General features: G+C 36.0%; 1 protein-coding gene and 1 long non-coding RNA gene across 2 annotated transcripts in view; one reads left to right on the plus strand and one right to left on the minus strand.

The window, feature by feature from the left end:
* LOC115440555 overlaps positions 1-14,593 on the minus strand; it is a 93,849-nt gene that overhangs the window by 27,052 nt on the left and 52,204 nt on the right. The gene's annotated exons all lie outside the window — the stretch shown is intronic.
* LOC115440551 (mucin-5AC) lies at positions 2,247-5,297 on the plus strand. The gene is made up of 2 exons (XM_030164914.2): positions 2,247-3,897; positions 4,792-5,297. The coding sequence occupies exons 1-2, from the start codon at positions 2,346-2,348 to the stop codon at positions 4,821-4,823; spliced, it is 1,584 nt and encodes a 527-aa protein (XP_030020774.1). The 5' UTR covers positions 2,247-2,345; the 3' UTR covers positions 4,824-5,297.

Raw genomic sequence — 14,593 nt, forward strand, 5'->3', positions numbered from 1 at the left:
GAATAAATCCAAGACGCTACGAAATCAGTGTTAATGCCAGTATTACGCATATAGTAATTTTCATAACAATATACGTTATACAACCCGCTTCTCAAGGTCTATTAATTGGCATTGCCACCTTCTCTCATGCAATTTAGCAACTGCCTACACAACGTAGAGGGTAGAATGTGCTTCGGTGCGAGCCTGCCCTCTATATAATGATGCTTCGTGAGCCGGATTAATGTGAGCAGAGAGAATCAGTTACAAGGTCTGTCGGGAAACAGACTGCGTCAGCGTCTGATACAGCGACGTCGGGGACCGCCACCAGAACAACTGTACCCGCAACTTTCGCTATAAAGAAGAGAGAGTAGTATGGCAGGGTTTTAGTCGTTCCGCCCTGTGGAATGGGGGCGTTTGAAGAATTCCACCACGGTATTCCCTGCCTGTCGTAAGAGGCGACTAATAGGGGCCACGAAGGGGGTCGTCGGCGGGTAGCAGGGGGCTGTCCGCCCTAGTGCATTTTTGTGCATTCTTGCACATTTTTCGGTTGACCCCCGGGATGGACGGCAGTGTGTAGTTGGCCTCATGCTGGCGTAGATGCCGAGGGCGTCCTTCGGTGCGCGGGGGCATCTGATACCCAATAGGAGACGGGCCGCAAGGCGGCACCGCGCAGGGGCGGCTGCGGACGAAGACTTAGACACTTCCGTCAGAGGAAGCCCGCAGCCGTCCCTAATGCGCCGAAGAGGGCCACCGCGGAGTTTTAGCTGGTAGGCCGTGCATAGGTTAGTTGTACTTGGGTTAGGGACTCGGCCCGGCGGTCGCCCGAAGGTCGTCATAAAATCCGGGCGGTTTAACGCCGGGCCGTAAGGCACGGTTACCCCAGGATAACCGCTCAGTCGCCCCCCACGAAGGCTGGGCGGTAGTAATAAGGGACTTTCTCCGCGAAACCAAAAAAAGAAAAGGGTTTTAGTCGGTAGATCGGTTTAAAGAAGGCGAGCCAGCGGTAACGGATTTCCCCGTGTTACAAAAATAAGTAAATACTTAAAAGAAAATAGGATGAGAAAGATTATTTTTGTATTGAGTTTATTGTGTTTAAGGTATAACTAATAAAACTAACTAACAAAAAAATAAAACCGACTGCAAAAATAATTGAACTTTATGTATGGCTAATTAAAAAAGTATTCAAACACAAGCAACTGTTTTATCTCTAATTCATGTTGGATATATATTAGAGTCGATGCCTAACATATTGAATATTGTATCAGTGGCGAAGGGGTCATATAATCAATCAATCATATAATCAGTCAATGAATCTACTTTCCTTCCTAAATTAATGTACCATCTGATTATCATTAGGAAGATTTGCAGACCGCATTTATCTAAAATGTTTTATTACATAAATACGTTGTCCGAGCTCAATACTGGCAAAACGAAAGTAAGGTAATTACCCGACTTAACAGCCAATGAGCGTGCGGCACTAACGTTGTTACGTAACTGTCGATGTATATGTATCCTTTTCTAACGAACGTATGCTGCATCTTTTTATTCCTTCTTCGAGCCAATTTGTAATTATATGTATAGTTACGTGAATATAGCAAATAGTGCGCCGTTTTTATATACCATTTTGTTAGTCTATGACGCGTCTATTTGTAAAACGTCATTGGCATTTATACATATTATTAAAACATAAAAGTCGTGTTGGGTTCCATTGCGGAACATTTCATTCTTCGCCACTGCATGGTAATCGTTTATTTATTTGTTAAACTAGCTAGATAAATTACATCTCGTTGGTACATTGCAGCCGCCGATGTCGTTTTACCTTTCACGATTTACCAGCACTTAGCGGCTTGCGATCTTATTGTGATATCAATAACGTTCAATTATGCTTAGCGAATGTTTATACTTATGTGCTGCAATTTTTTTTTATTTTTTTATTTCAAGATGTATTTAAGGTACTAATACCTAACCAAGGCTAAGCTAATTAAATGGCGTACTAAATTATTCTTCCAATATTATATAAAATTCTCGTGTGTTAGTCAGTGTTAGTCTTCAAATTCCTCCGAAATGGCACGACCGATTCTTATGATTTTTTTTTTGTGTATAATTGGGTAGGTTTGAGAATCAGTCGTAAACTATATATTAAAACCCTAAGGGAAAAAGGTGTCCCGCCAAAAAAAATTGTTAAAATTTTTGGTTAAAATATTTTACATAAAAAACCCTGTACCAAGCGGATAGAAATAAAGTTTATCTTTTTTTTTCAGTTTACGCACCAACGTGGGTTGCATTCCTGAGCTGACAAAACAGTAATAACTGCAGATTTGTCACCTATATAAGATTTTTCTCTTGTTGAAAGAAAAATACCCAAAATGTCGGAATCGCAGGAAAATAAAGATTGCAAAGGCGGCAATACCACACGGGCTGCTAGCGTCATCAAACGCTCAGCCGCTGGAAATGTTTGTCCAATAGAAGATCTGGATCGCGCTTGCGATATTACACAAGATTCGGCTAACACAAACGCGCCAACATCTGGACCCACAACAGGTGCGTCAAATGAAGTTGTCGAATCGGCCGTCGTCATTCCATCTCCGGCTTCTGACTTCCAGCAGCCGGCTCGCATCATGACACGCTCACGTAGACCGTTAGAGAATGCTGCCACCGCTGGCCAGCAAAGCCTGAATGAAATGCGCCCGCCACGTACCCCCTCCCGTCAGGGCATGACTTTTGTGCAAGATACTCATGTGAACGAGGCACCTAGGAGAGGCGTGAGAAGTCTTCCTACTTCACCAGAACCAATGGACACCGACGCTGTAATTACGGTTGTTCCAGAAAGTGACGGAGACTCAAAACATGAATCCTCTGCCAACAATAAATCATCAATTCGTAGCAACATTACCACGCGCTCATTTAGCACAATTAGAAGACTAGGTGACACTGTTGCAAATGCATCTGGACGCGAAGAACGTGTCGGGCGCGATAGACGAGTAATGCGAATCAAACAGTCTCTGAGAAACAGCTCGTCCAGTAATAATCCTATTTTTGTGCGCCGAACGCACGGCCGCCACAGCCGGACCTTACGTTCTAATCTACGGAATATCATTGACGGCAGTATGGGTTCCCTAAAACCTACACCGATACCGACTATTATTAATACCTATCGAGGTAAACGAGATGCTCAGAAAGCCGACACCTCCCGAGATAGAAAGACAAAAACGAGGAACATACCAATTGCTTCGGGCACATCCGAGCCTATTACCAGCGCAGCAACCATCACTTCTGACCATTCCACGAGTTCAACTGCCATCGCCGCAGATCCTGTGATACAACAGATTGACACTTCTCACTCCAACCCACACCCAACAACAGAATCATTCACGGCACAAATGCCTACGAAATCTCCATCTGCAACTTCTACATTGCAGACTATCGCTCACAATCAAGACAGTGCAACGTCTGTAGTGGTTGCCAACGCTTCCGAATCCGGTACTACCGCTATGCCACGCTCGACCAACGACGGAACCCAGGTCTTGTCTCAAGAAGCACTCAAAATAGTTACGTTACCAGCAGACATCACATCTCAAGAGGAAATAGTTGACCAAGCCACAATTGAAATACGCAGAGATGACCAAATATCGATTTCATTTTCCGAGCTCCATCCTGACGATTCCAACGTCGCCGAAAATGTCACGGTATCCGATAACATTACGTGCAATGAAGATTCAGTGCCAGATATTACTGTGTCGACGAACGCAAGTGACGTCATCATGATATCAGACAACGTTGATGTGCGCTCTTTAAGCCCAACGGTCTCCCTGCCGTCCATGCCGTTACTAAGAACCACGCCATCGCCCTCCGTTGAATCCGATTCTGCAACTGTGCAGCAATTATGCAGCGATGACATCACGTCGAAATATTCCTCAGGTATGCAGATCAGCGTAAAGTACACATATATAAAGTACATAATGCTATAAATCCAACTGGCATGCACAGGTGCCATGAATAATGCTACAGATATTATATAATAATAAATATTAAATACCTTAGTATGCTTTGCTTATCACTGCACTTGCACAAATAATCATCTTGTTGGCATTCGGCATTTTACCATGCACGCCTGTCTCGGTGGCGTAGTTGAATTGTACACGGAACGAATACGACTACCGCGCTGAAGTCCTGGGTTCGAATCCCGGTTCGGGACAAAATAATTAATTGACCAGGTTTTTCCATCTTAAAAATTACTCAGTCGCAGCTCGAAGTTAGGAAATTGACGGTGTGATACCCCCGTGCCTCGGAAAGCACGTTAAAGGTCTTGCGCCTGATCTCTCTCCGGTTATGTCAGATTTGCCATCTCACCAGACTAAGAGAGTGAAAGAACAGAAAGTGCACCTGTATATTGCGCACACACTTGTGCACTATAATATTTCCTGCGTACTTGCCTGATTTCCGTAGAGCTTCGCCACCGTGGCCAAAAGTCGGCTAACCGGGATTCACTCGGCACTCTTACACTGGCCGCCTGCTTAATTCCTGTTGCATTAGTTTAGATAACCAATTAGCATCATCAGCGCTATCCCCATGGCACCCATCACTTAATCATACTGCATATTTTTTTCGAATGTTATATTCACAAGAACTATGATTGTAATTTTTGGTATAATAACAGTTTTGAATTAGCAAATTAGCATTAATTGAAAAATAAATAACTTGAGATCGAATAATTACCTATAATTTAGTAGTTTTTTTAATGTTTTGCAAGTATATATATATATATATATATATATATATATATATATAAATTATTATAATTATCAATTTCAGATAATGGTGAGAAAGAAGAAAAGAAAGATTAAGAGAACACTGTGTCGTCTCTTTCCGCTTTGGATTTGAAGATCTATTGAAATCATCGAATATTTTGATGACGAATACCTGTTCTAATATTGAACATTATCTTTACGACATTTAGCATTACTCCTTGAACATGACGATATTATGTATAGCAGCGTTTACCAATACGCCTACTGACGTTTCCATAGTACTATTTCTGTCAACATAATAAATGTTTATACCCTGTATTGAACGTCCCTACCGTATAATTCATTGTGTCTATATTGATAATATAAATTATGCATTAACAATAATATCTTAGGTTAAATCTTGAAATGCATTATTCTGATCTCCGTATTATAAACTCTAATAGCATGAAAGTTTTGTTGGTGGTAGGATATATTTTATATCCGCCTGGATAGCGATTATCGTACACAAGGTGTAAAACCCGCCATAATGGCTCACGTAGGTGTACCGCGTTCCGTCGTCAGCCTGTGCATATCCGGTTCCAACAGGCCGGCATAATTATGTCGACTGTCGAGGGGTAATCATCTCTCGTCGGTCGACAGTCTGTTGGACCCCACACCACTTACCGTTAGGTTCAGTAGGGTCACTTTGTTGGGCTCGTATAAAAGAAATGTTTTGTGTTTAATATTTAATTTGTAATGCAGCTAAGAAAATGTCCATAAATCCGAAGTTAGCTGCAGACCTCAGCCATAGGCTAGAAATGGTTTCTATGAATTTCTGTTAAGTTTACATGTTGATCTGTCTTGGATGGTCATCTATATAGTGAATGTATCTATTATTATAGTTCGGTATTTTTCAATTCAATATTTCCACTTCAATATTTTTTAACATTAAATAGAAGAGAATAGTATTTAGCTAAGCCAAATAAAGTAGTTTCATTCCTGAATGGTTTTCTACTAATAATTCAATTTTAAATGCGGCAAAAGTTAATAGAACACATTCTAGCTATTGAATAAATAGGAACTATATATAAATATAGGCTGAAATAAACTAGACTAAGATCCCTCAATGGTTCCAGGTTTTCGTCAATATTAGCTATATTTAATGTGGGCGTTATTTATAAGAATAATCTCGAAAATTGAGCTCTGTTTTCTTTGTTAGGAGAATGAGACAACTAACGTGGCTACGAGGTTATTGTTATAATATGTGGAGTATGTCACATTGCATTCTGTCGTGCTCTTCTGTGAATCTGTAGACCATTTTAATCCTACAGAAATGAGCGAATAGAGACATTCATTTCTTGTCTTGAACTAATTTAATACTAGTCTCGGATTAAATCACTTCACTTGGATTGGATCCCATTTGAATGGTGAAGTGTGCGCATTGTCTTATAATTATTGTGACTTTGTACATAAGGCTTGAATGAAATACAAAATATGTGACTAAGCATTGATGACAAAAAAGTAAGTCCGCAGTTTTTAGGTAGATTTTAGCTTACATCATCGTCATTGCGATAAGACCTTAATTTTAGTATCTTAAAAAAACCGATTACCTGCCAGCTCGAACAGATTTTTTTTAGTATATACATTGTGGTTTGTATTTTATTTTTATGATTATACTTAGTATACGTAGTTATATAAGTAGCTCTATATTGTAATAATTAAATATAATTGTGCATCTATATAAAATGTTGACACTGGCTGGTGCGCAAACCGCGCCTTGCCAAAGAGAGACAAAAAAAGTGTAATTAGACATATCATAATATGTGCAACGATGTTCACTCATGTACCAAATATTTTTTATGGTAAATAATTCGGGGCATCGCTACTTTATGGCGTGCTGCAGCATCAATAGTGATACAGACCACTAGACGTTCACACTAACTATAGAATAAATATTTTAAAAAGTGAACCGAACATCAATATTATTTATATTAAAAAATACAACAAATGCACGAGAGCAGTGAAAAAATGCGCCATAGGTTTTATTTATTTTTTAAGTTATAAAATATTACGTATTAAAATGCGCGATCCTTAAGCATATTTTTTGAAACTTCATTTAAGAAAAATTGCTGTATTGTTAACGTAACTAACATTAAGCGGAAAATTGACACCATTGAGATCTGCAGCCGCAGCATGTGTGGCTTGCAGTCGCAGTCAGAATAGAAATGGCTACGACCGCAGGGAACAAATCGATCGGATAGTACCTTAAACTGTACCTTAGGAGTTCTGTTGATCCTATGTCCATTCTATATTTAAAAACTTCATTAATACTATGTAAATTAAAATTGCTCATGTGTTTTGAATAAGTGTTATATGTACGTAATTCTCCCTATTGTCAATCTATGTACTGTAACTGTGGTTATTAGGCCGTACCCATGCGAAGCTGGGGTAATAAATGTGTGACTTTAAAATAAAAATATAATTATACATTGCGTTCAATTATTTATACCTTTGCTGTATATGATAGTTGTAATTGTAATGAGTCTTTGCTGTGATTTTTTATTGTATAAAATCTTTGTCATTGAAATAAAACAGACATGTAAATGTTTTTTTACTTTATATTATTATTATAAAAGGCATTTTGAAACACACACACACACACGCACATAGCCCAATATGGGGAAAGTTTACGCAAAAGTAAATTCAATTGTGAAAATACACATATATATATAAAAAATATTTTACCAGAAAAACATTAGAAGAGTAAGATGTTACGTCCTATTAGATAAAATACAAGAAATGTTGTTTTAATTTTTTTAGAATAGTGTATGTCCTTATAAATAATTTTCTGGATTAACTTAGCACGAATTCAGATCACAATTATTTTGTCGGTAGACGCGACAACCACGCATACTATATTAGCATTGGCCCCTCTATTTCACATTTTTGTTTTTTGAAAGTATATAATATTTTTTGTAAAGAAATTAGAATTATATATCATTCAAAAGTGATTTGTTAAATTAACTTTTGTGCCGGTAGTCTAATTGCCTTATTCATCGACGTTATTTATCTAAGGATTGAGCGTTGCTGTGATAAGTCTGTTTGTCTGTTATCTGACAGCTTGCTGTTTGTTCAGCTTTGTTTATTTGATAGCCAACCAAACACAAGTTGTATCTCAATAGTAGCCAATCACAACGGCCCTATGTCTACGCACTGCGAAAGCTGCCATGCCGTCAGCACTGAGAAACAGACTTGTTATCACAGCAATGCTCCGTCCTTAGATAAATAATATCTATGAATAAGGGGTAAGTGGCTTAGATAATTTAATTAATGTGCTCATGAATCTTTTACGTATACCTACAGCATTTGTAGTGATTGTGCTCTTATCCATTAATAATTATAGTCTATGAACTGTTTATAGTTAACAGGAATCCAGATTCGTAATTTAAATGCACAAATCACAATCATTTTCAATGCCAATCAGATATTTACCTTTTTGCCTAGATTAGTACCATATACCTGAGGAAAACACAATAAATAATAAAGTTAATATCAATACTTGCCAATATATAGTACGCATAGCCAAATAGATAGAAGACAAGTTATGAAACGGCAAATACGTAAATAAATAATGGACAAGAATGGATTGTTATGAGGGTGAGAAGCGATTCGTATAATATATATTTAGCAAGTATATTGACATATTGGTGGAAATAAAAGTTAGCAAATAATTCTCTAAATTTAATAGTCCAACAACATTGTTTTGAATTATGTCAAAAATGTAAGGTTAATCGAAAAAATGTTCTGTATTTCCATCTTTCAGACCACTATCAAAAATAGAGTAATTTCTTATATGCTACTTTGACAGAAATACAAAGTTATGTATATAGACCAAAGCGTAATCGTAGAGGTAACATGCCTGTCAAAGTTTTTAAATTTATAGGTTAAAAGGAATGTTAGGATACAGGGATTCATAAAGGCCTTGTTCTGGCGTACGGTCTTCCATAATTGAAACCATTTCTTCGACATTACAAGTTTGGACGATGGCCGTAATTCGTGATTGTAATAAAAATTATACATAGCGGGAACTAGGTGAAAGGCATCTTTAGCGATTTAATCAACGATTTGTCTGAGTCCAACATGACCTGATAGAGAGGCCTGCAGAACAAAGGCTCGAGGCATTCCAGCTGCTCTAAGTGATAATTTCACTAGCTTGGCCTGCACAACAAAATAGCTGGCTCGAGGCATTCAAGTTGTGTAGCTGCTCTAGGTGACAATTTCATACCAAATTAATACATACATTTAGACTAAATTCTACCTAACATGACCACCTCCGTTCCTTGGGTCCAACAAATATAGGATTGCATTAGTAAGAAGGGCAACATAATATTATTCTTGTTCGAGAAGGAACAATGAAATGGCTTGCAGACAGCTAAAATAGATAAATGATTTATTCAAATAGGACGCTTCTAAAATAGCAATGAATACATAGGTCTTGCAGGACCCACATTATTTCCAATAGAAGATTTTGATACATCAGCAAAAAAAGTAGCAAAGTAGTCAAGATATTCCAAAAAATAACTTGGAATATTTGATCTTCTACGAGGCAACCCTTATCAATACCAAAATTAAAGATAATTAAGGAATAAAATTCCATTTATAAATTGGATAGCGATTTTTATTTTATTTATTCAGTAATTAAACCATCGGTTTATCACTATATCCTTACAACTACTACAATGAGTTTTCTTATACTAGGTGATAAACATTTACAGATCTATATTTATTTACAAAGCTTCACAACGCAAGTACTGACCACAAATGTCGAATTTGAAAACTAATTCAAACATAGACTAACTATAATAATTTATAGCTAACATACAAAACTAAAAGATAAACTCTAAGTAGCACATTATCCTATGGTCATGAAATATTACAGATTTACACATTGCGGCGCCTAAAGTCTACATAATTGTTATTAATTGGTTTGATTAACATACAAACAGCCACACTTTTTACTAAATTTATGAACACCACCAAAGTGGAAAATATCAACATCCCCTGTGGATTGTTGAGTAGAAGTTGTAGATCCCAAGTTGTTATAGGACATCACTTATCGATTCAGTAGCGCGTATTTCCCTAAGTTTCTTCTGCTGGGGGATAAGGAAAATGTTTGTATTGTTAAAGCTCTCGGTACATTGCGAGGGGCCCTGATATTTATTCGAGATAATACATTGGTAGAGATCATATGACTGTGAATTAAATTTAATTAAGTTTTCCTACACTTTATGCCTGATTTCTAGAGATTCCATTCTAAAATGCGAAAACCTCGACGAATAATTAAAACCCTAACAGCGAATTCCTACGACGAACAAAAGTTCGAAATATCAGACAATTCGTTAAGAGACTCAAATGGATTTGGGCAGGCCTAGACGAAGTAATAACAGGTGGTGTAAAGTGCTGGCTGTGGTGACTAAGACAGGGTAAGTGCAGCCGGCCGTCCAGCGGCAAGATGGGTTGACGACATTGTAAGGATCGCGGGTCGAACCTGGATGTGATTGGCTTGAGATCGAAAAACGTGGCACGATGTGGAAGAGGCCTATACCCAGCAGTGGGACTCTACATGTTGTGGATGATGATGATGATATATATGTAATTAATTCCTCGGAAACTGCTGGTCTGATTGGGATAAAAAATCGTGTATCCAATATTTTGTATTGAGCTGACCATTACGCCTCCGTCATAAGTACGCCAAAACTTTAAGAGAAATTCCTAAAAATTGTCTTTTCGAAAAAAATACTCCGTAAAACATTTTCGTTAGCGACATTTTTTTATATTGATATTAATTATGAAATACAATATATTCCGATCTGACAATTGTATTCAGAGTTTATTACCCTTATTTATCATTCCCAAGTCCAAACATTACATGGTTCCAAATTTTCATACCCTTAAAAACTTGCCGATAGAACGGCTCAAAGGAGTGATATCCAAAGCCGTAAAATAATCCTAAATGCGCCCCAACATAATAAATGCAGTGTACGGAGTAGACACATTGTTACGAATTTAGATATCACCTCTTTGCATATAATACAACGTCATCGTAATGGCAACACTGAAAACATTTTCATAACTATTTATTCTACGGTGTTATTGGGAGGGTAGTAAGTCAGGAAAGGCGGTTTTGCTGTATTACATGGTTAACTAATTTATCAAATCATTCTTACTGCTGTGTATCAAACATAAAATGCCTTTATAATTTACATTGATATATGAAACCTAGATTAGGAAGAAAGTTCCTTTAACATACATTTCAAAGTAATAAATAATTGGCCATCATTAATTTACTGACTATATCTCGATTATCACGCGTATTATTATTTATTTGAACAGCCAACAAAACATACACCTTACATAGTTATTTGTTACAATTCAGTAAGTAATTGCGACAGTGCTGTTTTAATTACAGGCTGTCACAGCATGAACATATTATTACATAATAATAAACAATTGGCTGCACCATAAGTGCAGTATATTCTAAATATAAGACTGAATTTAAATTATGGAGGGTAGAGACAAGGAATGCCACTTAACATAGGGAACAAGTTCTAAAAGTGTCCAGCGGTAAGTAACAAATTACAACTCATAAACCCGCCACAGTGTCGCTAGCGTAGCAAGAGGGTATTACTTGAATTTATGTTAAAGAAAGTAATATCTGTAGTTATTAGCGTAGTCGAAGTACAAAGTCTGATGGAACTCCAATAAGTTAAAACTCTAATATAAGAAATCGGAAGCCTTTTTCTTGTTTAATTAAATATTATACGCTTATAACTTGGCGCTTACTTTAAAATTTATCTACCTACTACCGTGGCGCATTATATTTTGATGCTTTTCGACGGACACTTTTCCACACGAGATGGTTCTCTTTGTCTCTACCTTCCATACTATTTATAATCCGCCCAACGCAATTAAACAAAATATAACTTGATTTACGATTGAATTATAAGTTGCAACTGCTTATCTCTATTATATTTATTATTCTATGGAAATAGTCAGGGTAGGGTAGTATTTGAATAACTAGTGATTTAAAATACGTAATCGAAAAACAAATGAATATACAAATTCGAAAAGGGCACATCTCATAAATATAATATCTATCGAGAAATGTATATATAATAGCAAATAACAGTCAAACTTCTATAATTTTTAATTGCTAATTGAACCCAAGTTCTTACAAAAAAAATTTTTTTTTTTACCTTCCTAAAGTTTCCATTACCTGAACTGGTAACATTTTCGGATATGTGCCCCTTTGGAAATTGCAAATTCAAATATATATTTGGTATCAAATTTTCAATTACTTTCTAAAATATAATTTGTAATTGGTATTTCAAATATATGATGCTGAGGTATTTAACATAAATATCTCAACGTATACAATATATATATATATATATATATATATATATATATATATATATATATATATATATATATATATATATATATATATATATACGATCATATTTATGTATTAAATGACAAGACTAGCTTGTCGTTCGCCTGATGGTAAGCGATACGCCCGTAAACAGCAGAAACACCATCCAACACCTTGAATTACAAAGTATTGTTTAGTTTCAACTGCGCTCGCCATCCTGAGACATGAGATGTTAAGTCTTATTATGTCCGGTCTCAATTTCTACAGAGGCTGTTTGTCTGCCAGTACATTTCAAAATTAAGTAACGAATACAATTCAAAGTTTATAAGAATATTTCTTTCTTTTACTAAGGTTTCTTTAGATTGGACTGAATTAATCATATCCAACTAATTATATTTTATAGTTTAAATAAAAATAGGTAATGTGTTTTATATTTTATACCTATTTCAAATATACGATTTAAAAATATATTTAAATTTAGTATTTCAAATACATGCGAGATATATTGTAATTTCTTACTCTAAGCACGTATTTTACCCAGTTCTGTAAATACAACATAATCTGTAAAATGAACTTCCCTTCGTACTTTTCCAGGCTTAGGACTGGCTGAGCTTATCAGGCGTACTTAAAAGTTCATTTTTACGTACATTTTTCTTATTTAATTATATGTACATAATTGACTTTCAATAAATTTCTTTTTATGCTTAAATTACATTATATATTTATTCATATCTATATTTTGAAACATGATCATGACTCTTTTGCATGGTCAAGGTGCGTTTAATGATCAGTTATGTTCCTTGCTTTGCTGAACATTTGTCTCACATTACTTAATTTTAGTAACTTAGCAAGCATAGATATCTTTGATAATTTTCGCTCCAAAACATTATAGAACAATTCCATTCTTGGTTAGCATCCCGTCTAGGCAGAAGTGGGATCTCTAGGTATTTTCTTTCTTTAATTGCCTTCAACACAGTTGATTGATACGTTGGAACCTTCCTCGTTTCACCAATCAGTTCACTTGAGGCGTTCCAAGCGGAATGTTCATGATCCACCGTTGCTGGTGAAACTGAAAATTGTCTTCGCAATCCATTTCCTGCGATTGTAGTTACGTCTTCAGCGAATTTCCTTACTTACCTTTATCCTCAATCACCATCAAATACACCATTTTTGTAAAATAGGTTATTGTTTTCTCAGTATTTCCGAACTTTTTCCACAGCCCTGTTTTAATGGAATGACCATATCGGATACCGGCCGGCAAATTTTTTTGCGTAGGAGTTTATCACATTTTTTGATAAGACATTTTGTAATAACAATAATTGAGCTCGAGGTTATATATTTTTCACCACTCATTGAGGCGGTTAATTCTTCGAATGGGTTTAATATCTCAATTATTTCACTTAGTATATTACATTTCTCGTTCCTAAATTTTAGTAAATCTTTATCCAATATGGCTATAATTGTCGCCTCTAGCTCAACAAACCAATTACCATCTAATAAATTGAGTTTCACCACGTCGGAACTTCTTATATCCTTTTATTATGGCACTTTCTTCATGTTTGTCTGCCGTTTCTGTGCTTTATGAAAAACTATTTATTTTTACTTTATCCAAAGTAGCCATATCACAAAGATAATCTTGAACTATTAAATTCAAGGTATAGCCATAATAACTGTAATGTTTAATGCTCATACTTGATAGAGAATTTTGAATATTGAAACCATTACCGCTGATTGCAAAACTTTTGTTTGAAGACCTCATTCCATCAGAGATATATAAAAAAATTCAAGTTTTTACTTATATGCCTAATATCATGCCAATACGGTATATAATTGGAAATCACGTGTTAGATTGACCATTGAATGCCATATAATTTTTATTCACTCTCAACATCCATGTCAGTGATTTACGTATATCTTCCACTTCTTCTGGAACGACGTTCTTCTTTCGTTTCATCGTATAATGAAGATATCTTTATAGAAGATTATTTTCTTACGTGATGGCAGCATGTACTCAGGAATCCACCTGGAAAAATTAACAAAACACTTCTCCTTAACTAAACTAAAAGGGTGACAGGCATCAATTAATAAATCTAGGAATCTAAGTCTAATCTGGATTGTGGACGTATTGAAATCTTCCGTGGAATATCGGCAGCCATTTGTCCTTGTGTATGTTTCTTGCAGATGATGATGACGATGCTGATGAAGGCAACAGTCCAATCTCAAAGACTTTATTGTTCTTTTTTGCTCTGAAGGCGCTCCCTTAAATGCCGCAATATGCCTCTTTCGTAAATGAATTAGTCAATATGTCGAGACAGTTGTTTTAAAACTAACTACTATATTATAATTATATTTGCTAAATACATTTTTAAATATATTACATACGATTTTGTTATATATATTATCAGTTTTTTCATAAAACTCCTACAGTAAGTACACTTGAGTTTTTTGCCAA

This window comes from Manduca sexta, chromosome 27, assembly GCF_014839805.1.
Source record: "Manduca sexta isolate Smith_Timp_Sample1 chromosome 27, JHU_Msex_v1.0, whole genome shotgun sequence".
NCBI classification, from domain to species: domain Eukaryota; kingdom Metazoa; phylum Arthropoda; class Insecta; order Lepidoptera; family Sphingidae; genus Manduca; species Manduca sexta.